Consider the following 27,858-nt stretch of genomic DNA (forward strand, 5'->3'; position numbering starts at 1 on the left):
CTGAACTTGCACTCTAAGTACTCTGTCTTGGTCCTACTCAGCTTGAACCCTTTAGACTCCAAGGTATGTCTCCAATCCTCCAGCTTAGCATTAACTCCGCTCGAGTCTCATCGATCAGGACTATGTCGTCCGTAAAAAGCATACACTATGGCACCTCACCTTGAATTTATCGCGTCAATCCATCCATCACCAAGGCAAATAAAAATAGACTAAGGGCTGATCCTTAATGCACCCCCATCACAACTGGAAAGTGCTCTAAGTCCCCTCCTACTGACCTTACCCTGGTTTTGGCACCCTCATACATGTCCTTGATCACCCTAATGTACGCCACAGGTACACCTTTAGCCTCCAAACATCTCCATAGTATCTCTCATGGAACTTTATCGTAATGCAAGTCTCTCTTCCTCTCCCTATACTGCTCCACCAGTCTCCTCATAAGATGGATGACTTCTATAGTTGAGCGTCCCGGCATAAATCCGATCTGGTTCTCTGAAATAGACACGTCTTTCCTAACCCTCATCTCCACCACTCTTTCTCACACTTTCATAGTATGACTTAGAAGCTTGATACCTCTATAGTTGTTGCAGCTCTGGATATCCCCCCTTGATTTTGTATAGAGGGATCATTACGCTAGCCCTCCATTCTTTGAGCATCGTTGCTGTCTTAAATATGACATTAAATAACCTAGTCAGCCACTCCAAACCTACCGAGCTCGCGCTCTTCCAAAATTCCATAGGAATCTCGTCAGGTCCGGTCGTTCTTCCCCAGCGCATCCTACGCACAACACCCTTAACCTCTTCGACCGAAGTACTCCTACAACACCCAAAATCATGAAGCCTCCCTGTATGTTCCAAATCTCCAAACACAATCTCTCTGTCCCCTTCTTCATTCAAGAGTTTATGGAAATACAACTGCCATATCTGTTTAATGAGGGTCTCCTCTACCAATACTTTTCCATGATCGTCCTTAATGCACTTCACTTACTCCACATCGCGTGCCCTTCGCTCTCGCACCCTGGCTATCTTGAACAATTTCCTATCCCCGCCTTTCTCTTCTAGTTCAGCATAAAGACGTTCAAAAGCTGTCGTTTTTACCGTCGAAACCGTCGACTTCGCCTCCTTCCTTGCTATCTTATAAAGTTTCCTATTCGTCCACTTCTTCACCTCATCGTTGCTTTCTATAAGCTTTGCATACGCTATATTCTTTTAACTTATAAATTAATTAAAATAAATTTATCCAAACAAACTCGTACCGTCATAATAATATAATACTCCAATTTAAGAGAGGAGAAATAAAAGGAAAAAAAAGTTTGGGATGCAGAAATAAAGAAAATCCGTGTGTAAGAGAAGCAAATGAAATCGCCGTGCTGAAGCACAAAACTCTCTCTCCGCCACTGGCAAGAGCTTCATCTCAAACAAGCTACAAATCCACTCAAAAACACCTTATTTGGCGCCAGCCAATCCTCTCACCATGTTGCGAAGGTAACCCTAAACCAAAATCTCAATTTCTATAGCTATCTCTCTGATATTCCGTAGCTTTTGTTCATTCCTTAGTTTGTCAGAGTCGATTTTATTGTTGATTTTACTCTATAGTATTAAATTTACACAAGTATTTGAATGAAAAGAATTGGGGTTGAAATTAATTTTGTTGCATGAAAATTGAGTGGTTGAACTAATTTGAGATCTTCTAATTTTTTTTTAAATCTTTGCAGGTCCATCCTGCGACTTTCGGCTGGTCAATCAGTAAAAAGAATTCCAGTTGAGGTTACAACACAGGTACTTCTAGAATATCGTCTTATTTTCATGTTAAAATAGATAAACAAAAAACATCAGGTAGCCTTGTTGGATAGAGTTATTTGGTGCCTGTTGCTGCTGGGAGGTTGCAGGTGTCTTGTGGAATTAGTTGAGGTGAGCGAAAACTAGTCTGGACACCACAATCATCAAAAAATAAAATAAAATAGATAAAATTCTTTTTTATTTTGAGAAAAAAGATCTGGTGTGGGTGCTGGAGAGCCAAGCAAACTATCATGAATGGTGATCAAGGCACTAGCAAAATATTATGAAGGGTGAACTGTGGTGTATCACATCATGCAGCAGCTTTGTTTGGTTGTTGTCATTTCCTGATTAACCTTATGGAAATAAATATTTAGGTGGTGTTAATGAAGTAAATTAGTTATCTTCTATCACCCATTGTAGTATCTTTGCCTAGTTTATCAGGATATTTGATTAGTATGATGAAATAAACAAGTCAGTGATGGTTACACATAGATGCCAAGTATTTGCCTTTCGGGTTAAGGCATGAGCAAAAGGTTTTGTTCATTAGAAGTTCAAAAGAAGGTGGATCATAGGTGATGTTTATTAATAGTTGGAAGCACGGTCCAAGATGAGAGGAGATGTTCCATAAAGGCTTTGTCCTTAAAAGTTTCTTGTTAAGTGAATATGTGAAAGTATTAGTGATTCTCAAATGGAGGAATATTTCAAGGCAATATTTTTCTTTTGTTCTGTTTGTTGGTGGTCTATTTTCTTTTCTTTCTTTTTTACCTTTCCTCTTTAGGACAAGCAATGAGAGATTAGGGAATTGCATAAGTAAAATTGGAAAGAACATAACCAAATATTATGTTAGCATTTTGTACTAGTTTGCGTTATTTGCTTTGTACCCAGGACATTGTGGCATAGAGAAGTATTTCTAAAGTATTGCACAAAATGAAAACATATTTCTTGGTTTAACAAAATAAAACTGCTTTCTGAAAGACAAAAAAAAATCCTTTTAAAAAAACAAAAAACAACCAATAGGCTCAACCAAAATAACTTACTTGCACAATTATCCATATAATTTTGAATGTTATCGCTACGACTATTTTTATGAGCTTTACCTTTTTTTTTTCCACCTATTTTTCCATCCATAACATTAAGTTATATCTTTTAAATAATTAATTTCGTTTTTTGATAAGGGAAATGAGTTTATTAATTTGAAAAAATTCTTGGGTGTTGCTTTGTTTCTTAAGTTCTCAAGCTTCAAAGAACCTGTTCGATGCTTCCCAGAAGTGGGTGTTGCTTTGTTTCTTAAGTTCTCAAGCTTCAAAGAAGGTCTGGCTAAGTTATATTTACCAGTTTCAAAAAAAAAAAGGTCTGGCAAAGTTTGAAGAAATCTGCTCCTTGTTGTTGTTTATTGTGCCTTTTATGACGAAGAAGAAAGAACCATTTTTATTAGCTATGACATGGACAAACTTGAATTTCTTGGGGGCCTCATGGTGGAGAGGTAAAAAGTAGAACTTTTCAGTTTGGATGCTGTACGTAGTTTTGTGCTTCTGTTACATCAGTATCTTCACAAAGAAAGAGTAAATATGATTTTTGAAGAGAGTAAAACAAGATCATTTAACCATGAGTTATGGATTTGAGTCTCTAAGGGAGCAAAAGTGAGGAGGGCAGCTGTTTTTTAACAAGGAGATTGTTGTTGCTGCAAGTTTCGAGAATCTGGGCGATGTGTTATCTTGGATTGCTCGTGGGAGGGGGTTGTAGGGTAAAGTAGGTTTAGGCTACCATATTAAAAAAGAAAAGAAAGAAAGAGCAAGGATTGGAGAAACTCTTTTGATAAGTGTGACCAAAATGAGTTGGTGCATCGTTGTAAATCATGATGCATCAATGGAGGTAGTCTAATGCCATTGTACTGGAGAGAAATACGACGACTGGCATAAATGGACCCTTCCTGGCAATGCTCATAATCTTTATTTTAAATCTCCATTATCATTGCTTGTTTTTTCCCTTTTTACTTTTACCACAAGAAAAATAAAGAAAAAAAATTTGTCCCCGCATTTTCTTTGAATACTAGTGCTACGTCTTACGGTAACTAGATTACATTGAATTCTTGTTTGCCCATTTGTTTTTCGGTATATGGGTTCAGGTACCTTCCTATCTTTTTTCCAGAAGAGAGTTCTCAGTCTCACCCAAACAAAATGGGCCACCACGGGGGCCAGGTTCAACTGGGAAGCCCGAAGAAGCAGTGAGTCTCTTGCCGAGATTCATTATTGGATCTGTTGCTTTAAGTGCTGGGTTTTTTGCTGCTTATCAAACTGGATATTTAGATAAGTATCTCATTAAAGAGCCCCATTCTAGCCCTGAATTAGCCAGGGAAGGAACTGCCATTCAAGGTGTGAAGGAGCTAAAGGAAAGTAGTGAAGGTTCACAAGATAGTGAAACTTTAGGAAGACCAGATACTGAGTCTAAATTTGTAGAGTCTGATAGTCTGGAGCAAACTGATGAGAGCATTGGAACTCGACAAGATTTCTCTGGATCAGAAGAGCCAAGAGCTACGGGATCAGAAAGTCAATTTCAGGTAAAAGATTCATCAGAGATAACTGGTGGAGAAGCCAACTATACTGAAGTAAAAGAATTGTCACCCAGCTCCCATCGGGAAAATGTTTCACCTGATGAAACAAGTCTTACTTCTACTCAATCACCTGAGGACACTTTGGATATAAAGAGCCCAGAGGTAACTACTGATGCAGTGCAGTCTAAGGCAATTGAAATCACTCCAACTCTTACGCAGGCTGATACACTTCCGAAGGAAAATGAGGCTAGTGTAATGTCTCCAGAGCATGTAACCAGTCGAGCCAAGACGGAGGTATAAACCAATTTGTGCTGACAACTTTATCTTGCGAGTTACAAATTTTGTCATGGTTCTCTGAACGGCTACTTTTTGAAGGATGCTCCTCATCATGATGAAAAACCTAGTTCCCTCCTTGATGAATACTATTTAAGAAATGGGGGTGGAGCTACCCCTACAACTTCTTCTGACAAGCATATGGTATATTCTCCTTCCTTACCCCCCCCCCACACACACAAAGAAAAAAGAATGAAAGAAAAAAGGAAAAGACAGAAGGATATGAGAGAGGGAAGGAGAGAGAGAATCTCCTATTTGGTTTTCCTTAATCTTTGCATTATGAAACTGTAGGTTGTTGAAGAGCTGGGTGATGCCTACATATCAAAGGATGGAAAATTGGTGGTTGATGTTTTGCAACTTATTCATGAAGCTGAGAGTATACAAGCAGAGCTAGATGCTCGCTTATTTGCTGAACAAAAGAAAGATATGAAGGTGTGAGACCTTGACAAATTCTGCACAATTTTGAAAAGAGGATGTTATAACATTATTTTGATACTTCACTCTTAAGATTTGTGGTATTTTTTCCACATGATTTGCTTTTAATTGTGTTGCTACTTGTCGTCGTTGTTGTTGTTATTATTATTATTATTACGTTATTATTTTAAACTTTTTCTGCTCTCATGATTTAGGAGAGATATGAAAAGGAGCTTAAGGATGCCAGGGCCAGGGAACTTATGTATGCTGAACGAGAGGACTTACTGGATAAGGTTGTAGCATGTTTGTTATTGGTTTCCTATTTTACCCTCATATAGGCTTCTGCAGTGTATGATAATTCCAGTTCTTAAACTATTCATTGCCACATTTCACTTCTTTAAGGGTCACATGTGTGGAGGGTCATCTTAGTTGATGATTTATCATTGTCTTTCATGATCCTAATCTCTTTGTTGGACTGATTAATGATGAAAACTTCATTAGGAACTGAAAAAAGAAAGAGCAAAAGCCATCGCAGCTTTGAAATCACTTAAAGAAAAATTAGAAGAAGATTACAAGACGGAGCTTGAGGAGAAGGTGCTAATACTCTCTTAAGACTATATAAAATACGATATTTTTTGTCCAGCAGACTAATGCAGATTCGTAATTGTAGGAAGCTGAAGCAGAACTGAAGTTGAAGAAAGCCCAGGAGTTGAGTAAAGCACAATTGGATGCAGCTATTGCAAGTGAGAAAGCATCTCAAATTGAAAAAATGGCTGAAGCCAATCTCCATGTAAAGCTTCCCAGATATTAGTTTTCCACATATCGAAGTTTCTTTTTTTTCATTTGATTTTACACCAATCTCTTAAATTATTATGCACATTCCTATTCAACTGTGAGTTAGAAGCTGTCTTTGCCTTAAAACATCTATAAGAGGAAATTTTGGAACTACAGATAAGGGAATCAGATAATTTGCTATCCTAAATTCTGTTTAGACTACAGTTCCCTTTCTAAATAAATAAATCTGTTTAGACCAACACCTGTATCCTATTCTTTAGTAAATGGAAAAAACTTACCAACACCTGCATCCTATTCTTTAGCAAATGGAAAAAACTTACTCCAACATGACTGCTCCATTAAAGTAGTGTTGGCAAGCGAAGGTCTTATTTTGATTCTTTTTTTGTTGTGGGATGCAAGTACAATGTTCGTTTGACGTGCATTGCGAAATAACTGATGTAATTGACTGCAGTTTTTTCTTCATTTTTTCATGAGTTTATATTTCTGTATGTATGGCTTCAATTCTTACTTTGTCTATGGCCTACGGTATTATATTTCACATACCTTTAAGTATAATAATGTCTAAGGAAACAAACGATGCTTTGTATGATGGGTGGGAGAACATATTACATTCTTTATCATGTATTTTAGCATTGGACGTTTATGGATTGCTCAACCGTATGTATCTTCTTTCTTTTGTCCCAATAAGGAATCTTACTACTTGCCAAGAAGTTATATATCAAGATTGTCTGCTGAATGTTCTATATCTTAATCTTATACAACAATAATAACAATTACAACCACAAATATCTCTCTTCTTTCTCTCCCAGGTACATATCCCTAGGTCTTTCTTAGAGGCCCCAAACTTTCCGGCGATATCCGATCACCGGAGCCCACTTTTCCTACCTTTTTTTTTTAACTCTTTTGTATCGCTCCAGTTGTTCTCTCTCAATGGATAACAGTCTTTATTTTAGATCTGGGGGGAAATCTTGTGACATTTCTATGTATGCATCAGATTCAGAATCAGTATTTAGGTTCGATTGGGTGGAGAATGCCAGAAATTCTATTAGAAGGTTAACTCTGAGTAAAGGAGCCTTACGCTGGCTATGCAGAAGAATGAGGGATGCATCAGAAAACAGGGGAAGAACTTTAAATTGTGGAGATGCAGAGATCTCTCCACTTAATATTTATTGTTCTCAAAAGTTAATAAGTATGGGAGGTTCCTTTCCGTTGTTACAGTTAATGGACACAACAAAGTTGTGGTCATCATTCCAGAAAATTTCTTTTAATGAGGGATGGGGGTTGGTGGCTACAGAATTTTGAGGAATTTCTTACACTGAAAACTAGCATCCTGCTGCATTTATTACGAATGGGTCTTTATCCTCGAAAACGATCAAGTGTTGGGAGATAAATCATTACAAAATTCTCTTTCTTTATCACCAGGGAGGATTGCGATCATGCTCATGGGAGCTCTCAGACATTTCCATCAGAAATGCCATATGGTTAAATCATGCAATGCCTCCTTCATTGCACTGTAACCTAAAAGAAAGAGCTGTGGAATTAAAAAACTACATGTCAATTAGCCTCATTGGTAGTGTATACAAGATCGTGTCCAAGCTTTTGGCAAAAAGGCTTAAGAGGATTGTCGGCAAACTTATTTCAACACATCAAAATGCCTTCATAAAGCACAGGCAAAGTACTGATGCAACTTTGATAGCACCTGAGGTGCTAGATTGAAGGATTAAAAGTGGTGAACCTGGTGTGATGTGTAAACTCGACATTGAGAAGGCATTTGATCAACTCAACTGGTCTTACCTTATCTCTATCCTAAAGAAGATGGGTTTCGTAGACAGGTGGATTAGATGGATCAAATTTAGTATTTCAACTGTGAAATACTCGGTCATTGTGAATAGAGGACCAGGGGCTTTTTCTCTCTTCAGAAAGGAATCAGACAAGGGGATCCCCTCTCCCCCTTTTTGTTTATTATAGAAATGGAGGGTCTGAGCAAAATGTTAGAAAAGGCCAGACATAAGTAGTGGATTCAAGGTTTTAGTGTAGGTACCAGTCCCGTGGCCACCGTCACAGTCTCACACCTACTATATGCTGATGATACACTCATTTTTGTGAGGCTGACTCAACACAAATGTTATACCTAAACCTTACTCTCCTCCTCTTTGAAGCTCTTTTAGGACTGCATATCAATGTGTTGAAAAGCATAATATATCTGGTCAATAATGTCACTAATATTGAAGAGCTGGCAAGTATCATGGGATGTTCTATTGGGACATTTCCACCCACCCACCTTGGCCTACCCTTGGGTAGCAAATTCAAGAATGTTGATATCTTGAATGGGATTATAGAGAAATATGAAAAAAGATTGGCCTCATGGCAGATGCTATATCTATCAATGGGAGGAAGACTAGTTCTTATCAATAGTGTGCTTGATAGCATACCCACTACTATATGTCACTTTTTCCATAACTGGCAAGATCCTTGATCAACTGGAAAAGATTAGGAGAGACTTCCTTTGGGAAGGAAATTGCAATTCTCACAGTCTTCATCTCATCAAATGGGACAAAGTCAAACAACCGAAAAACAAGGGAGGTTTGGGCATTAGAGACTTAGCTTCTCACAACAAAAGCTTACTCATGAAATGGTTGTGGAGGTTTAGTACAAACGATTCTAGTCTCTAGAAAGAAGTTGTTGCTGCTAAGCATGAAAGAAGGAATGAATGGACCTTGGATTCTAGTTGGTGACTTTAATATTGCAAGGTATGCCTCAGAAAAGAAGAATTGCTCAAGAAACTCCATTTATATGACTGGATTTTTGATATGATTGAGGATATGGAGTTGATCGACCCTCAACTAGAGGGAGGTAACTACACTTGGACAAAGGGGAACAACTCCGACTATGAATCCAGAATTGACAGGATAATGTTCTCCACTGAATGGGGGGAAGAGTTTCGCAATGTAAAGCAGGAGTTTTTGCCAAGAGTATGTTTAGACCACTCACCAATTGCACTCACAAGTGGCAGTTAGGTATATACCAAATCTTACTTTAAATTTGAAGGTTGGTGGCTGGAGACTGAAGGTTTTAATGATAAAATTAAAGAATGGTGGACATCATTTGAGTTTGAAGGAAGGCCAGACTATATCTTAGCATCTAAGTTAAAGAGCTTTGAAGACCAAATTAAAACGGTGGAGCTCAACTACATATGGGAATCTAGAAAAGAAAAAGTTATTTACTCAACAGAATCACTGAGTATGACAATATTCAGCAGGACAGACCCCTATCTGAGGAGGAAGTAATTCAAAAGACAAGCCTAAACAAGGAGTTTTACTATTATGCTAAAAAGGAAGAGATAGCTTGAAGGCAAAGATCAAGGACGCTGTGGATTAAACAAGGGGACAAGAACACTAAGTTCTTCCAAAGGATTGCAAATTTTCATAAGAGAGCCAATCATATAGACAAATTGGTGGTGGAAGGTAATGAACTAACAGAAACATCAACTATCAAGAGGGAGATGGTCTTATTCTATAAGAAGTTGTATTGTTAGAGTAAAAATTGGAGACCTTCTTACGTCATGAATCCATGACCTAGGATTTCCAGGAGGAGCAACAAGAGCTACCGAAGCCTTTTGAAGAAGAGGAGCTCCTCAATGGACTCAAGGCCTATGCTATAGACAAGGCACCAGGTCCAGATGGGTATACTATGTGTTTTTTTGAGAAGGGAGATTCTAAAGGGGAATGTAATGGCTACTATCCAGAACTTCCATTCTCATGAAGTTTTTGAAAAAAGTTTCAATGCAACTTACATTGCACTCATCCCAAAGAAGAATGGAGCTAAAGAATTGAAAGATTTCAGACCAATCAGTCTGATCGGGAGTGTTTATAAGTTGATCTCCAAGATTCTAACAGAAAGATTAAAAGAGGTGGTACCAAAGCTGGTTGGCACTCAACAGATGTCCTTTTTGAGAGGAAGACAGATCACTGATGCTGTCCTCATTGCAAATGAATGTCTTCATTCAAGGCAAAAGGATAAGATCCCAGGTATAACGTGTAAACTGGACATAATGAAGGCATACGGCAACGTCAACTGGGAATATTTTCTTGGAATACTGCATAGAATGGGTTTTGGGAGGAAGTGGATTAGATCGATGAGGTTCTGTTTTAGTATTCTCAGGTTCTTAGTTTTGATTAATGGTTCTCCTGAAGGTTTTTTTCCAGCAACCAGGGGATTGAGACAAGGTGACCCTCTGTCACCGTTTTTTTTTGCTAGTCATGGAAGGCTTGAACGGTATGCTTAAAACAGCTCATAGGAATGAATGGATAAGAGGTTTCAATGTGGGTAAGGAGGTGATTACTAGATTGGAAATCACACATCTGCAATATGCAGATGATACTTTGATTTTCTGTGACGCAGAAGACATCCAATTAAAACTTTTGAGGATAATCCTAATATTGTTTGAGTCAATATCAGGGTTGCACATTAATTGGAGAAAGAGCCGCATCTTCCCAATCAATGATGTGCCCAGAATCCAGAGTTTGGTGGACATTTTGGGGGGTGGGGTGGGGAGAAATAGGACAGTTACCCTCAACTTACTTGGGCATGCCTCTGATAGCCAAAAGCAGATCTTAAGAGATATGGAATGGAGTTGTGGAGAGATGTGAGAAAAGACTGTCTAGATGGAAGTCTCAATATTTATCAAGAGGTGGTAGACTGATATTGATTCACTCAGTCTTAGATGCATTACCAACCTACTTAATGGCAGTCTTCCCTCTCCCTGCAAAGGTGGAAGAAAGAATTGATACTCTAAGAAGAATTTTTTTGTGGTATGGAGAGAAGGAATATAAAGGTTTCCACCTAGTCAAATGGAAGACGTTACAATTTTCCAAGCAACGGGGAGGATTGTCCATCAGAAATGTTAGAAAGCATAATAGAAGCCTTCTCATGAAGTGGTTGTGGAGATTCCCTTTTGAAGAATAGTCCCTGTGGGGGAAGGTGATTCAAGCCAAATACGAAAAGGAAGGGCCTTGGAAGACCAAGAAAGTGACATCCACATATGGAATCAGCTTATGGAAATCAATCAGAAACTTATGGCATAGTTTCGATGCAAAAACAGACCTCAATGTGAACAATGGAGGAAGATCAGGTTCTGGGAAGACAACTGGTTAGGGAATGGAAGCCTCAAACTCATGTTTCCAGATATCCATTACCTCAACCAACAACAAATGTCTACTCTCCATGAAGTATGGTCTGAATTTTATGGCACACTCAATCAGTTCTCAGGCTTCAAGGAAGGGCCAAAGCAAAGGTCATTTCACTGTTAGCTCTGCATATAGAGATATGAATCATATGGGATCCCAAGTTAATTTTCTACCTTGGAGCTTATATGGAAGGTTAAAATACCTTATAAAGTGACAGTGTTTACCTGGCTGGTGGTGGAAGAGGCTGTCCTTACACAAGAGAATCTTATGAAGAGGGGAATAGAGTTGTGCCCAAGATGTTGCTTTTGTGAGCAGTTTGCAGAGACAATTAGCCATCTGTTCTTACATTGTAAAGTGGTAGGTCAGTTGTGGAATTTATTTATCAGTTTCAAAGGTATAAGCTGGACTGTTCCTAAAAGAACAGGACAAGCTCTAGAAAGTTGGAATTTGGAGGGTAATGGCAGCACAGACAAGAACAGATGGAGAATTGTCCCAGCAGTTATTTTGTAGGAATTTAAGAAGTTTTGAAAACAAGAGCAGCCCCTTGCACAAGATTAAAATGAACTGCATTATCACTTGTTGCTATTGGTGTAGTTCAGAGTATATAGATGATCCTGTGGCTATTGTAGACATCCTAGGATCCTTATAAGATGAAGGAGGATCTAGTGATAGTTTTGCTTTTTTCTTTATCTTTTTGTTTGATAGGCACACTCCTGTGGATGTCGGATATGCTGTAAATTTTTGGATAGCAGCTTTGAGCTGATGATTGATATACAAAATGTTACCTCTATCAAAAAAATGAATAGGGAATTACTGTTATTTCAACTTAGAAAGGGGGCTAAGACAGGGAGACCCTTCATCTCTCTTCTTGTTTATCCTAGCAATGAAGGGTATATTTTGATGAGAATTGCCCTTGAGAATAGATGGGTGACAGGTTTCAAGTTAGAAAATAGGGAAGAAAACAATTTGGAAATCTGTCATCTACTTTGTGCAGATGATACAGTTATCTTTTGTGAGCCTGAGGTTGAACAAATTAGGTATATTAGAATGATTCAGGTATTTTTGAAGCTTGTTTTGGGTTAAGAGTGAACTGGAGAAAGAGCAGCCTTTTGCCCATTAAGGAAGTTCCTAATATCCAAAGCTTGTTTAGCATTTTAGCGTGTAGGGTGGTGAATCTACCAATTGTTTATCTTGGTATGCCTTTGGGACACAAACACAAGACACTAGAAATCTAGATGTAATCATAAAGACAGAGCAAATTTGCAGTATGAAAGGCCCTATATCTCTCTCTAAGGGAAATACTCACAATGATCAACTCCGTTCTAGACTCTGTCTACTTACGGATGTCATTATTCCCAATTCCTACCAAGGTGATAAAAAGACTAGACAAGTTAAGAAGAGATTTTCTCTGGCAAGGCAACAAAGATGACAGAGGTTATAATCTAGTAAAATGGAAAATTGTCCAACTTAGCAAGAAACAAGATGGGATGGGCACTAGAAACCTGAGAAGTCATAACAACAACTTGCCGATGAAGTGGTTATGGAGGTATAACGAAGTTGATCTATCTCGTTGGAAGGAAGTAATACTATGCAAAAATGGTCAACACAATGGTTGGTGCACAGATTAGGTCTCTAGTACATCTGGAGTGGGAGTCTAGAAATCCATAAGTTGTTTATGGGACAAGCATAAAGTAGATATTTGTTACAAAGTAGGAAATGACCACACAAAACTGTTTTGGAAGGAGGTATGGTTAGATTAAGTTTCATTGAAAAATTCTTATCTGTTATATACACAATTGAGCTAAGAACTTAGTTACAAATGATTAGGCTAATCAAGGGCAGTTTAGGCACTTCCGAAATTCTGTTAGTTTGTTAGACAGTTAGAATCCCAACTACTTTTGGGAGGGATAAAAGGATCCCTCTGCATAAACATTGAAGGCATGATTGCAATAATATTCTCTCTCTTATTCTCTTCGCTGAATTCCCTCTCCACTTACCTTTGGAGGTTCATCTCCTGCAATAGTCGTTCAAAGGTGTTTCTTGTTTGTTGATCTTTTAGACTTGCAGAGTTGTGTTCTCAATTAGCACACACCAATTGGTATCAGGGCCATCGATTCTAGGTTGCAATGATGCTAGACGTTACCAGAAATGGAGAAATGCAATGTGACATTGAAGATATTTGCGAAGATGTTTGAGTGATGGGAGAACGATATGAAAGAGCACTGGAACAGATTCATAAAATGGTAGCAGCAATGACAATGGTTGATCCAACTCCAAAGTTCTGGCGATGGGTCTAGCTGGGGAGAAGGGGGTGTGACAGCGCCTAGGAACCCTAATCATAGGGCCTTTCGGTACAATCGAGTTGATTTTCTGCGATTTAGGGGTGATGATTTGTGAGGATGGATTTATCGATGCGAACAGTTCTTCTACTACGGTAGAACTGCAGGAGAGTTGAAAGTTAAAATTGCCTCCATTAACTTGGAGGGAAGGGCATTACAGTGGCACCAAGCTATGTTGCGAACTAGGTTGGGAAGAGGATTGCCTACTCGGAATGATTTTGTGGGGGCTCTGCACCACATATTTGGCCATACCTTGTAGGATGACCCCATGCCGGAGTTGGTGGGTTTTAAGCAAACTGGGGTGTCCAGGAGTTTCTCGATAAATTTGATGAGCAATTAAATCAAGTGGAGTTGACTAAGGAGTACTGTATTAGTTGTTTTTTGTACGATTTGAAACCTGAAATTGAGGTTCAGGTTCTAATGTTAGCTCCTAAGTCGTTGATGAAGGCTTGCAGCTTGGCTAAGTTAGCTGAATGAACTTTGATGTTGCAGAGGGGACAAGGGCAGTATGGCCAAAGGCAGAACAAATCCTTGTTGCCTACTCCAAATTCTTGGTCTCAAGTTTCAAGGAATGGAGGGCAAGGTATGAATTCTAATCCACAACCCCCTACTTTCAGTGGTAATTCAGCCCTTTGGGGGTTAAGAAGATTAACAGGGGCAGAGATGGACGAGAAAAGGGCAAGAGGGTTGTTTTAGGTGATGAAAAGTTTGTTCCAGGCCACAGCTGTAGGAAGAGAAGACAATTGTTTATCTTCGAGTTGGATGAAGAAGTGGAAGAGAACGAGACAGGGGAATGTCCGGAGGAGAATCCGTGCTTAGAAGAAGGTGAGGACACATCTATGAATCCTCAAATTTCAGTTCATGCCATGGATGAAACATTGGATTATAGAACCATGAGAGTAAAGGTTGTTGTTTGGGGGATAATGATCCATGTGTTGATTGATTCAGGAGTAACCCACAACTTCATTGATTTGGAGACTGCCAAAAGGCAGGTTGCCAACTGGAACCTATTTCATCTTTTGCGGTGTCGATGGCAAATGGGAGTAAAGTGTATGGCTCTTATGTGAGCAAAGGGGTGAAATGGAAGACGCAGGGAACTGAGTTCCTGTCTGATTTGTTAGTTGTACCTATAGAAGGGGTTGATGTGGTAGTGGGAATCCAGTGGCTTGTTACACTGGATGATATATTGTGGAATTTTAAGCAACTGTGAATGTAGTTTCTGGTAAATGGGAAGATCTTCTGAAGGGGAAGTTCACCTAGTGATTTGAAGGTGGTCAATGGTCGAAAGGTGCAAAAGTTATTCAACAAGCCCGCACGACTGGGTATGATGACAGCCACATTTGTGCAACAAAAAAGGAATCAATCACTGAGTTTAGCTGAACTGAAGGTCATTGAGGAAGGTAAGATTCCATCCCCTGCATTACAAGTGTTGGTTGGTAAGTATAGTTCTTTTTTTTCTATACCAAGTGACCTGCCTCCACATAGAGATCATGACTACTGAATAGTTTTCAAGGAAGGAACCTCACCTGTTAATGTGAGACCATACAGATATCCATCTTCTCAGAAGGATGAAATTGAGAAGGTGGTTCAGGAGTTGCTACAAACTGGAGTGATCATACCTAGCTTGAGCCCTTACTCCTCACCTATAGTTATGGTCAAGAAGAAAGATGGTTCATGGAGAATGTGTATTGGCTACAAGGAATTAAATAGAGCCACTTTCAAGGACAAATTCCCTATCCCTGTCATAGAAGAATTGGTGGATGAATTGGGAAATGCTAAGTTTTTCTCTAAGTTGAACCTGAGGTCTGGATACCATCAAATCAGAATGTGTTCTGATGACACTGAGAAAACTGCTTTCAGATCAGCATTATCAAAGGCAAAAAGCGCAAGAAAGTTCTAAGGTCCGTTGGGGCTTTAAGCGCAAATCGCAAATAAAACGTGGGCTTTAATAAAAAAGGCACAAAGGCAAAAAAAATACAAATATATATGTTTAGTCCAAGACTAACAAATATAAACATGAATGACAATTATATAACCAAAGGAATTGAATTTTTTTTATGATAAAGTGATCTATCAATTGTTTAGTGTCACCTCTTCAAAAGAGGCCCATTGGCAAGCAGAAGTATGTCTTAGAACCTTGATGATTACACTGAAGCGCACATAAAGCGAAGCGAAGCGTTCAATACGTTTTGAGCCTCGCTTCAAGGTTTGACTGCGCCTTTGACAACACTATCTCAGATCCCACCATGGCCACTATGAATTTGTGGCGATGCCTTTTGGTCTCACAAATGCCCCTCTCCACCTTTCAAAACCTTATGAACCACATTTTTCAGTCGTATCTGAGGAAGTTCATCTTAGTGTTCTTTGATGATATCCTTATCTATAGCCCTTCTTGGTCTAGTCACTTGTCTCACTTAGAGACAACTTTCCAAGTGTTGAAAATCCATAGTTAGTTTGTCAAGATGAGCAAGTGTTCCTTTGGCGAAACTGAAGTTGAATACTTCGGCCATGTCATTGGTCAAGGCGGTGTTTCTGCTGATCCAAAGAAGTTGGAAGCAATGGTTCTATGGCCTTGTCCTAAAACTCTCAAGGAGCTGAGGGTTTTCCTTGGAGTGACCGGATATTACAGAAAATTTATAAGAGGATATGGGGTGATAGCTAGGCCCTTGTATGATCTATTGAAGACGGGCACTTATCACTGGAATGAGGGAGCTGAGCAGGCCTTTTGTGCTTTGAAGAAGGTTATGACAGCACTGGTGTTGGCATTACCCTATTTTTCTGAAGGATTTGTAATAGAAACAAGTGCATGTGAGGATGGTATAGGATCAGCCCTAATGCAAACTAGCCACCCCTTGGCATTCTACAACAAGGCCTTGGGACCTCAACATACTAGGCTATTTGTCAATGAAAAGGAGATGCTGGCTATAGTAGCTGCTGTCCAGAAATGGAGACACTACCTCATTGGTCAACATTTCCCTATTAGAACAGATCACCAAAGTCTTAAGAACTTGATGGAACAGAAGATATCCACTCCTAGTCAGCATAAGTGGATTGCCAACCTTTTGGGATATGATTTCACCATTGTGTACAAGAATGGAAAGGAGAACCTTGCAGCTGATGCTTTGTCTAGAGTTGCCAAGTTATATGCCATCTCTATAGTAACTAGTCAGCTGGTTCAACAGATCAAAGACACTTATGTCTCAGATGTGAGACTCTCTAAACTGATTCAACAATTACAGGCAAATCCAGATGCTAAGGTGCACTATGTGTACAGGAATGAGTTGATTTTCCGGAGGGGTAAAGTGATGGTTGGTCATGATAGTGCCTTAAAACAACACTTGCTGCAGCTGCACCATGACAGTGTTATTTGAGGATATGGTGGAATGTTTGCTACCTTGCATATACTCAAGCATGTCTTTCACTGGAAAGGGATCAAAAGGGATGTGCACAAACATGTGCAGGAATGTGAGGTTTGCCAGAAGAACAAAATGGAGACTGTGGCTACTCCTGGCTTGTTACAACCTCTTCCAATTCCTGAGCGAGTCTGGCAAGATATCAGCATGGACTTCGTGGAAGGCCTTCCACAATCCATGAGCAAGACTGCAGAGTTTGTGGTCTTTATTCTGTCAACAGGGCTTACAATAGAGGTATCAGGGGTGGTACTGAGGGTAATTCAATTCTTTGGAGGAATATATGGAAAAACATAGGACCTATCAGGGTTAGGTGTTTTTCTTGGCTAGTTGTTAGAAGGGCATGCCTTACTCAGGAAGTACTGCAGAAACAAGGTCTGCCACTGGTTCTCAGATCCTTCATGTGTAAGGAAACTAGGGAAACAAATGGTCATCTGTTTTTACATTGTAGATTCACTTCTCAAATCTGGGAAATCTTCTTTAACCTCACTAAAGTGAATTGGACAATGCCAGAACACATTGCTGAATTTGTTGAGCTGCTGGATTTGAAGAGGGGAAGCAAGAGCCAAAAGAAATGGAGGAGGATAATTCCTGTGTATGGTGGACAGTGTGGAAAGAAAGGAATGGTAGATCGTTTTGAAGATAGATCTAATTCCATTCAATAGTTAAGTGGAATTGTATATTATCTTTTTAATTTTGGTGTTAGAACAATATATAGAAGATGTAGATGAGATTATAGGTAGTCTTTGTTCTCTTCTGTAATTTTTCTGTGTGCCTTTTGATGGTCTCCAACATTCGTTAATGCTGAGGAATACAACAGTACAACAACAACAACAACAACAACAACAACAACAACAACATACCCAGTGGAATCCTACTAAGTGGGGTCTGGGGAGGGTAGAGTGTACGCAGACATTACCACTACCTCGAGGAGGTAGAGAGGCTGTTTCCGAAAGACCTGCGGCTCAAGTGCCTCAAACCCAAGTAAAAGAATAAAAGACAATAAAGACAACATAGCAATGAATAGGAAAGTCTACAATGAAGAAACAACACTAACAACAAAAAAGTGTGATAATAGAGACACGGTACACAACACAATACGCTGATCCTCCAGTAATCCCTCACCCTTACTAACCTCTCAAACAATTTCGCCTCAATCTCAAACTCTTTGGGTTAGCTATATGAATCTTGTATCTATTTTGCTCTGTTCCAGACCTGTTCCTATCAATACTCAATAGTATGGCGTTCTCTAACTCTAGACTCTCTACATTTTCTACCGACAGACAAATCTCTAAACATACTAAAATAGCTCCTGCTTTACTTTAAACCTGATACAAGTGAATCAACAGTGCAAACTTAATTCTTACTTGTTGGTACCGCCTATGTTGGCTTTTGCTTCCATCTAATTTTTGCTAAGTTTGTATGGATTCCGAGAACTTGTATGCCTTCTTAAACAACTTCCTTTTATATGACTTTTGATGCCCCCCGTCCTGCTTTTTACACCTTCAATGATCAGTGTCATTCAGTAAAAGATCATCATGGTGGCATACCTACAAGTCGGTACATTTGGAGATTTATGTAGGACATATCCAAACAATTTCAAGTGATCCTCTCTTCTTTTATCCTGTGTTACTTGCACTTTCTGTAAGATGTTGTGATTTTCATTATCTAACATGGTATGATCGCATATTCATCTTATCATATGGATCTATGTCATGCTCATCTTGTCTTGTGAATAATGTTACTGGAGTGTTGTGCCGTAGGAGGATACCTACCAAAGTGAAAGACAAGTTCGATAGAGTGATTCTGAGATTAGCAATGGTATGTGGGAATGAATGATGGGCTTTCTCATGGTGAAATGGTGGGTTCTTTAACTTGTCTCACACTTTGGTAGGTATCCTCCTACGGCACAACACTCCAGCAGCATTCCTCTTTTCCAAACATTATTTTTCCATTCTGTGTGTTATATCATCATATATACCATTCCTTTGGAGCATTAACCTAGATATCTTTTTATGCTAGCTAAATTTGCAGTTCATATATTCTTACTTCTATTTATCTTGAAACACCACTTTCTAGAGTGTTTCTCCATAGTTCAGTTGTTTAAGTGGTTGTCATTTTGTATGATTGATGATTTGATTTGAGTTATTATTGTTTTACAGATAAATGCTCTGTGCATGGCATTTTATGCACGGTCTGAAGAGGCTCGCCAGAGTCATTCTGTTCACAAGCTTGCTCTGGTAACTATGCTTCTGCTGTACTTTTCTTTTTATTTTTCTATTCTCCTTCCTTTTGAAAGAACTTCTTTTATTCTAAGGTGGGTGTGAGACAATGTATACATAAATTCTTTCATTCTGAAGAATCTCTCCATAAGGGATGATGCTAATCTTTAGTCCAGATTATTGTTGAACTACTAACAGAATATTATCACATATGGTTGCTATATTGCCTTCTGCACATTGTTAGTGTATATGCTTGCTATATTTGCCTCTCCACATATATGATGCAACTGCAACACTACGTATATACAGTCCTTTCTTTATGTATATGACTGCGCTGCTAGAATTTGGGAACATCTGGTGTCATGTCCAAAAGATCTAAACCAAACTTTTAAATTCAATTGGAATTTCAAGACAATCAATTTCGGCTCAACTACAAACACCATGAAGAGTTGAAAACCATAAATCAACCATTCTAATTGTGAATAACATCCATTCCATCCTTTTCTCAGCTGAAGTTCAGTTCACTTCTGCTTACTAACCATTACATGATGGAGGTGGGTGCTACTAAACTCGCTTTAGCCATGCCCTAGTAAGGAGATTTATTAAGCACGCTAATATCCATCAAATGACACATTCTTGTAGAACAACCACTGCTTTTTTAACATTTCATCTTTACTCTCTGATTTCCTTAAATTGGTGGTCTGATCGTTTTTGTTTTCAGTCCTTTGTCTTTTAATTTTCAAAGAAGGCAAAATTGAGGACCTGTTGTGTGTGTGAGAGAGAGAGAGAGGGGGAGAATCTCTTGCATGAATGTGATAAGTTGCAACTGTAAGCCTTTTTTCCCCTCTTAACACATGAAAGAAAAAAGGAACAATTTGGTAACATGTCTAAACAGATCCCTTTTTCCAACCAAAATTGGTGTTGAATATCATTTGGAAACTCGGAGCTTCCACAAACTCTGCCAAAATTTTCTCATCAGTAACCATCTTCCCTTCCCAATGACCAGCTAGCGGCTACATTAGCTGGTAAACCCAATGTACAACTAACATTGTCATTTTTCTGTTTTCCTGAATTACCATCAACACATGTACAAAATAATTTGGCTAACAGCTCCCACTTCTCTGTGAAATATGATCTTGAATTCTGTTTGGAACGATTGCAGCTTTCCTAAATCTATGCTAAACAATTTCTAATGCAACCATCTCACTTATTTCTGGTAATCACCATTCCAGTAAACCATTTTTCATTTATGCTATTGCTAAAGAACTTCTGAAACTTAAGGTTGGAACTCTTCCTATAGCTCAAGTCAATTAGCTCTCTCATGTTCTAATCAGAAAAAAATGGCCGTTGGCTTTCATGCTTCATGAAGTCTGCATCTTCCCAAAGATTATGTATATTAAGAGAAAAAACTATTAAAAAAAATTGTATAATAAGAGAAAGAAATTCATACTGTAATTTAACAAGGTGATGTCTTACTCATTCTGAAGTTGGAAGTTAAAAACCATATTGTCAATAAAAGCAAATAACTTTTAGAACATAAACAAATTATCCATTTAAAATAGAAGTAATGTGATGCATCCAACCAAAAGAATAGCACAGTGGTTGTTGCTGAGGAAGTACAGGGGTGATCTGATACTGATTTGTTCTTTGTTTGTTGAACTGTAAAACCAGTTATTTTTCCACAATTGTATTCCCAGGCAAGGGTAATAGAAGGGAATGATTGGGTACAAACAATGCTAACCATCCACTCATATATTAGCTAAAACCTGTGTTAAGTGTTTAAGCTCTATGCATGGGATCCTTTGATTGTTCATTGTTGCAGGGGGTGCTTGCTCTGGAAGATGCACTATCCAAAGGGTTACCAATTCAAAAAGAAATAGAAGTTCTTCACACTTCTCTTGAAGGGATAGATAACAACTCACTGCTGGATTTGGTTCTATCTTCTCTTCCGGAAGAAACACAGAGATATGGTTCAGATACTGTGTTACAACTGAATCATAAGGCAAGCATCTGAAACACTGTAGAATTGTGCGTTGTACTGTGATTTAGGGCTGAACATTTCCTGTGCTTATAGATCAGTTTCTTGCTAGCTGCTTGCAACCTATGTTTTACCACTATTATAAAGCCTAGATGGGATATCCACTTAGTAGCTTCTCTCTCCTTTTACAAAAGAAAACGAAAAGGAATATGTTTCTCCTTTTTTCCTTAGCGTAGAGTTCTTTCCATGTGATGCATTGCTGTTTCCTTTTCACTACGTTCTTACTACTACAGCTGGAGAAATCTTCGTTTCCCGCTGCATTCATTTGTTCTGAATTTCATGCTACGTCCGAAAAAGAAGAACCTGATACTGTAACTGTTTCTCCATGTTGGTGAAGAAGAAATCATTAGAAATAGAATGGTAGAGGAGGTGATACATTGGTAAAGCAAGGATCCTGATTGCAAAGGAACAGGATAATTTAGTTTACAGTTTTTAAGTAGTGATGTTTATTCTTCATTTATCTTTATTTGAAGTGTTTGAAGAGCTGTAACTCTGGTTCTTTTTGTTGTCCATCCAAAGATTAGTGTTATCCTGAGAACAGCTGTCAGGAAGACCTAATCTAATTTGGGACTTCCAAGTTGTATTTATGTTAATTTTCTTCAGTTTCCAAGATTTAGAACTCCATGTAGGACCTGCACTAGTATGAAGCTCTAGGAAGTTTCAATATGGAACTCCATGGATGAGACTCTATTGAAGTTTTTGGTTAACTTTAATTCCTTTCTCAAATATTCCGAGGATTGGATATTAGACATTGAATTTTTTCCATACCAAATATATGGGTGATAGAGCTGTGATAAAAATTTTCAACCAGTCTAGATCTGATAATTGTTGTGAAGCTGCCATGATTGGGGTGCAAGACTGACAAGACAGTGTGATGTGTGATGTTTCATAGAGTTGAATCATTTGAGAGGTACATGCCTTGCACAAATTTCTGGTTTGGGTCTATCTTGGTTCATCTTTGTGATGATCTTGAAAAGTGTGGGTTGATAACTTGGTGTAGGATCACTAATGTTTAAGCTCTAAGGTTTGGTTTGATCCTTTATTGCCATCTGCAATACACATGCAGTTCCTTGAGCTCTCAGAAAGGTTAACTGCTACTCTGCTAAGGGGTCCCATCAGCTGCCTTGCTAGGTCCTGTTACTCTCATAGTCTGAACAAAAATAGACCGTAAGTAATGTCCACCTGGGCTCTAGAGCTTTTAAGCAACCCTGTTGGAGCTGATTCCATACATGTTCTAGGTGAAGGTTCCTCTAGTTTCCCATGTAATCAGGGAGCTTACATCAGGAAACTCCCAAGCTTGCCGAGGAAGGAACAAAACAGAGAAAGACACCGTCCAACCACTTTTTTATGTGCGCGTACCACTTTTGAGTATCTTTGCACTGCTAGCTCCCTTAGATCATTGGCTACCAGAAAGAACAGAACTCAGGAACATCAATATGGTTAGGGATCATTAAGGTACGACCCTTAGCCTATTCCTTTCTGCCTTTTGAACGAATCTAGAACCTCAATTAGCAGATTCATTAGAAACCTTTCTTGGAAGACTCAATTCATTAGATAAACCTAGTACATAATCACTGATAGGATCATTCCTGAAATTCACAAATAATTAATGGGCACTTTGAAGCAAGTTGATCCTAGAAGACTAACCTCGTAGCTCACTTAGATCAATCAGTTCAAGCATTGACAAACCCGCCTTCCTTCTGTGTTTAGGACGGAGACTCTTTCTGCCTTTGTCGAACTGCCTTGACGCCTTGGCAGGCTTTGACTTGCTTTCTTTCGCTTACCGGAGAGCGGATTCTTTATTACTGACTTTTCGCGGTTGATCGCTCCTCGCACCTAAAAGAGTCGGTCCTTGTGAGGAGGACTCTTCTCTTGCTGTCAAAAATGCTTACTCATGGTCTATCGTGCAGTTGATGATATCATTCTGGACTAGTTTCCAGGCATACGCCAACCATACATACCGCTTTCTCGTTCAGGAATTTCTTAAGATTAAGGTTCGAAAGGATCAGGCGGCGATGAAGTATGAGTCTAAAACACTATATGCAGAGCTGCCTTAGCTCAATAGATCAACGAATCAGGAGATGACTTCTTAAACGTTCGCGAATTGAAAAGAGTTGCTTTAGGCACGGACCACAAACCTACGAACCTAATAGTTGGATCCATGAGGATACAGGAGAAAGCCATTCATTCCGATCATTGAGCCCGGATTGAGGATTGATTGATCTAAACCAAAGACTTGATTATATATAGGAGAGAGGCGTTCTCATACCCTGATACCGCTTTGTGAAAACCTAGAACAGAAGAAAGTCTCGTTAGGATGGCTCTATCCTAGCTAGACCAAGTCACAACTACTTATTATAGAAGACTCAGGCACACTTCCCTATACTTCTCCTAAGTGACATCAAAATACTCTTTTAGCCGATTCGAAAGCAGCAATAGATGAGATTGAATCAGACAGAAGGTTCACCCCTCACCTTGGGGGATTGGGGAGTTGAGACTTCCTTGCTCTTAGGCCCGCTGTAAGGCCAATAAGATCAGGAAGAAGGAGATTGGATTCTTTCTTTTATCCGGACCGACTCTAATCGTGATTTTGACTCTATTATGATACCTTCCTCTGTCGCAATAGAAATCGAGAATGGAGGTGACTTCGCTACACTTGTTTATAGTTGGAAATTCCAACTCTAAGGCCCTAGTACTACTGACTTTGCACCAGATTAAATTGAAGCCTTTTTTCGGCATCCCTTCTCAGACGTCTTATTCCTTGCCTTAGTAATGTGCAATCAGCTACTTGGCACCTTCCCTTATTCTCCTTCCTTTCCTTTTAGATCTAGAAGGGGAGCCTTGGAGTAACTGGTAAAGTTGCTGCCATGTGACCAGAAGGTCACGGGTTCAAGCCTTGGAAACAGCCTCTGGCAGAAATGCAAGGTAAGGCTGCGTACAACAGACCCTTGTGGTCGGGCCCTTCCCCGGACCCTGCGCATAGCGGGAGCTTAAGTGCACCGGGCTGCCCCTTTTCCTTTTAGATCTGAGGTAGTACTAATTAATGCTTGAATTGCTCCTATTAGAAATAGGGCTACTCTTGGGTACAAAAGAATATTCCGAGCCTGGGCACATCCCTTTGATAGCTTTGTTTAGCCTCCTTTACTATGTCAATCCCTCCGTATTGGTTATGGCTGAAGCCGATCCTCTCCTTGGTACTTTACCTAGTGGCTAATCTCAAGTCTCTTCTCTCAACCGGATGGTCCTATGTCACTAGAACAGGTGAGGAAGACCTCCAATCACTGTACTGGCAATTCAAGATGAACTCCTTCCATGCCAACAATAATAGTACTAAACTTTCAAAAGAAGAGAGATGAGATCAAGCTTTGAAGTTGGTAGCTGAAAGAAAGCTGTTCGTGAAGGTCAGGCCAGAGCATAAGGAAGGAAGCTCACTCAGAAGCGAATTCCAACTACTATTTTAGAGTACCGAAGCTCAATGGCATTGATCACACCTACGGCTAGAAGAAAGTAAATACCTAGCGCCCCGGTCCCTCCATTGACTGACTGGCTTAGAGGGCATTCCGCACAATGACCAGTGCAATTCGCGCATCTGTCGGTAGAGGGTTCAGATAAAGTAAGTAGCTCGCAAAGAGGGAGTTCCCCGGCTGGTACCAATAGATAGAGCTACTAGTAAGATAAGCAAAGGCGGTTGAGAGTGGAAGGAGTTAACCTCTCAGCCTCAAGGTGAAAAAATATAGCAACTGACAAGGAGTAGCTGTATAGGTACCAGTTAGGGTGCCAATCTAGTATAGCACTGCTAACAGGACGGTCAGTCGATAGCGAAAGCAAAACTTCTCATATCTCTATGACTCTTTGTTCTCATGACCTCAAAATGATTGACTACATTCAATATAAAGGAGAAAAAAGGATTTATCCCCCTGTTCAACTACCCATCCAAGAGCATTTGGCTTCAGAATACTTTCTTCTTTTTCTTTTTCTATGGACTGCATAAATCTTATCTTCCCGCCCAAAGGAGGATAATCTCTTTTGGCAGCTCAATCCTCACGGTAATAATTATGCCAATTCTGCCTAAAAATCTCTTCAGGTGATCAAGGGGGACCACTTTTTCAGTAGATGAGATTAGGATGAAAGGTATTATCTCAACGCTTCTTTTCTCTGGCTTGCTCTTTCAAATCCAATTTTGGCCTGCAGTAATGTAATCGGATTTCATCTCCTAAATTCTTTTTTCTATGAAAGCAAAGAGGTGGAAAGTTTTGTTCGAAATTCTGCCTTATTCCATGAGATCTAGAAGCACTTTTGCAACTTTCTCTCTTCCCTAGCGCTCTTTTTTTTTGACTTTTTTCAAAGGGCAATGAAGGCCTTCCTTATAAGTTCTCGCTCAATCGAAAGGATATAACACATACGAAACCTTAGCTTCGCTGACTTTATGAGGTCTAACCTTCGCCACGACATTAGTGGCTTAGCTCTTCGCGCTTCCTGCAGGCTTTTTTATAGAGAGAAAGGGGGGGGGGCACGGAAGATTGGTCCGCTCCGAAAAGCTGAGTTTTTCGGTTTGCCCCCCTATGTGGTTGGCCTTCTTACCAGTCTGCCTCCTTTCTCTTGATGGAATATATCAATACCCGAGCTCCAGCTTTGCTTGCATTCTTCACCGGCACTCGCCAGATGTATCACTCATCCCGCTACCCACGGAGCGGTAAGGAGTCTTCTTGTGTGTTATAATCTTTACGGGAATGAATCGCATATGTTGGTTGAGAATTGCTCAGGAATTCATTGATAATGACTTTGCCAGGTTCTAGGGAGGCTACTCTTCTTTTTTGTCGATCGAGCTGCTTTCCCTCATTCCATTCGTCCAGCCCTCTTCACGAACTTGTACAATCGATGCCACAAAGATAGCCAACTCTATTATCAAAGAAATAAGGAAAGGGGCGACAATTTGGCACCAGATATCCGGAGGTGTGGAAAAAGCAGTTGTGAGAAGCGGTCTTCAATTTCCTTGGCAACATGAAGGCCTTCTCATTGTCAGTACTTGGAAACGTTAAAAGTCTGCCTACTTGCACATCAAGTATGCACTGAGTGTTTATAAAGGCCGAGTTAACCTTCTGAGAGTATGCACTGAGTGTTTATAAAGGCCGAGTTAACCTTCTGAGGCCCAAATGCTTGATGTAGACGTAATGATATGCTCAGTCCATTAGGTACTTCATATCTAGCCTTAGACTGCTTCACGACAGACTGCTTCACCACAGTATATTTATTGTTGTCCTTCATGGTAATACCAGAGTTTGAATCAGTTTATTCTTCAAGAAGTCAAAGCCTTACACTAGAATCATTGGACCATTGCGTAAGATCCATTTCCTTGGAAGAAAGACTATTTGTCACAAAGTGGGATTCCACATGGTTTGTTATCAAATTTAAATCTAAAAAATTTCCCCAATTTTTGAGAAAGTAGATGCTCTGCTATACAATAATTTCTAGTAATTTTAACTTTTAATTTCAAATTTGCTACTAACCCCTTTTCTACATTTAATATTTTTGGGCAAACTCAATGGCTCCTTTTCTGGTTCCTTCTTTCCTGACCTGGTTGAATCGTCACTACTAGACAATTTGCAAGACTGTGATGGAAGAGTTTGGTCACTGTTTAAATTATACCAGTTTTAAAATTTGCTTCTCTTGTGATCATTTAATATGTCAACAGTACTTGTTCCTTATGAATTGTATGATTTCTGCTGCTAGGTATCTGAATTTGTTTTTCTTTTGCTACTTCTGCCTAAAGTCTATGGTCTTGTGTGTCTGTTTGGGGGCAGGAATAACTAGAGCGGGATTTCTTTATTGGAATTTGTTGCTCTTACATCGAAGTCTGCAGATCTGATACTTGTACCTGAGCAAAATCTGGATGGTTCTGTTTCTAATTGCTTCTCATTTTTAACAGTTTCATACATTAAAGGGGACACTTCGCCACTTTAGCCTGATTCCTCCAGGTGGGGGTGGGATATTGACACATTCTTTGGCTAGTGTTGCATCCTGGTTAAAGGTTTCTTTGCATTTACCCTTCTTTGAGTTAAACTACTCTGATTATTGAAGTAAAGTTTACTGAATTCGTATTTTTACCCCCATAAGATAATTTTGTACTGGATGTCAGGTTAGGGAGGCTGGCCAGTCTGGTGATGGAATTGAAGCCCTCATAAATAAAGTTGAGAGTTTCTTAGCTCAGGGAAAACTATCAGAAGCAGCTGATGCCCTTGAGAAGGGTTTACAGGACACTCAGGCAGCAGCAGTTGTTGATGATTGGGTTAAGCGTGCTAGGAACAGAGCTATAACCGAGCAAGCACTAACCTTGCTGCAATCTTATGCCACCACTATTAGCATAACTTGATACAGTGATCCATTATAGCAATCAAACGTCTAGCTACTGCTGCCTACAAAAAACCGCTCAAGAATGGCTTTTTGGTGATTAACATGTTGACATTTTCAATGATTGCAACACTATCCCTTTTTTCATCTTGTTGCAATCCAAGTAGTTATGCCTGCCTTGATTCAGGGAATAATTTTGTTGATAGCTACATCACTATCGAGCAATATTGTTGTACTACGGGTTACTTCTGTTATTATTTCTTTCAGGTCAACCATGAAAAGGATGTTCAGCTGGAAAACCTATTGCTTTTTCTACTTCCCATGAACAATTTTATTTGCTGTTGTTACCCTGTTTAGCATGTATAATAAAGGAAGCTCAGACAGACGACGGGATAACTTCTTCGATTGTTTCCTAAACAAATTAAACTGAAAGAGCTCAGTCAAGCA

The 27,858-nt window shown here is 39.4% G+C and overlaps 1 protein-coding gene across 3 annotated transcripts; it reads left to right on the forward strand.

The window, feature by feature from the left end:
• The first annotated feature begins 1,308 nt into the window (after positions 1–1,308).
• On the forward strand, positions 1,309–27,858 carry LOC129902318 (MICOS complex subunit MIC60, mitochondrial). 3 transcript variants are annotated; one of them, XM_055977537.1, is made up of 13 exons: positions 1,309–1,481; positions 1,712–1,775; positions 3,901–4,332; positions 4,546–4,620; positions 4,702–4,803; positions 4,951–5,091; positions 5,289–5,366; positions 5,575–5,667; positions 5,744–5,863; positions 18,966–19,043; positions 20,848–21,027; positions 26,990–27,091; positions 27,200–27,858. In XM_055977537.1, exons 1-13 carry the CDS (start codon positions 1,471–1,473, stop codon positions 27,431–27,433), a joined length of 1,710 nt encoding a protein of 569 aa, XP_055833512.1. In that variant the 5' UTR covers positions 1,309–1,470; the 3' UTR covers positions 27,434–27,858. The 3 variants fall into 3 exon arrangements, with proteins under 3 accessions (XP_055833512.1, XP_055833494.1, XP_055833501.1); XM_055977519.1 differs by having other exon boundaries at positions 3,901–4,620; XM_055977526.1 differs by lacking the exon at positions 26,990–27,091 and having other exon boundaries at positions 3,901–4,620.

Source organism: Solanum dulcamara, chromosome 1 (assembly GCF_947179165.1).
Source record: "Solanum dulcamara chromosome 1, daSolDulc1.2, whole genome shotgun sequence".
Classification (NCBI taxonomy): domain Eukaryota; kingdom Viridiplantae; phylum Streptophyta; class Magnoliopsida; order Solanales; family Solanaceae; genus Solanum; species Solanum dulcamara.

Coding starts and splice junctions, on each gene's coding strand:
- LOC129902318 (XM_055977519.1), top strand. Junction 4,804..4,950: donor CTTCTTCTGACAAGCATATG/GTATATTCTCCT, acceptor ATGAAACTGTAG/GTTGTTGAAGAGCTGGGTGA. Junction 21,028..26,989: donor TGTTACAACTGAATCATAAG/GCAAGCATCTGA, acceptor CATTTTTAACAG/TTTCATACATTAAAGGGGAC.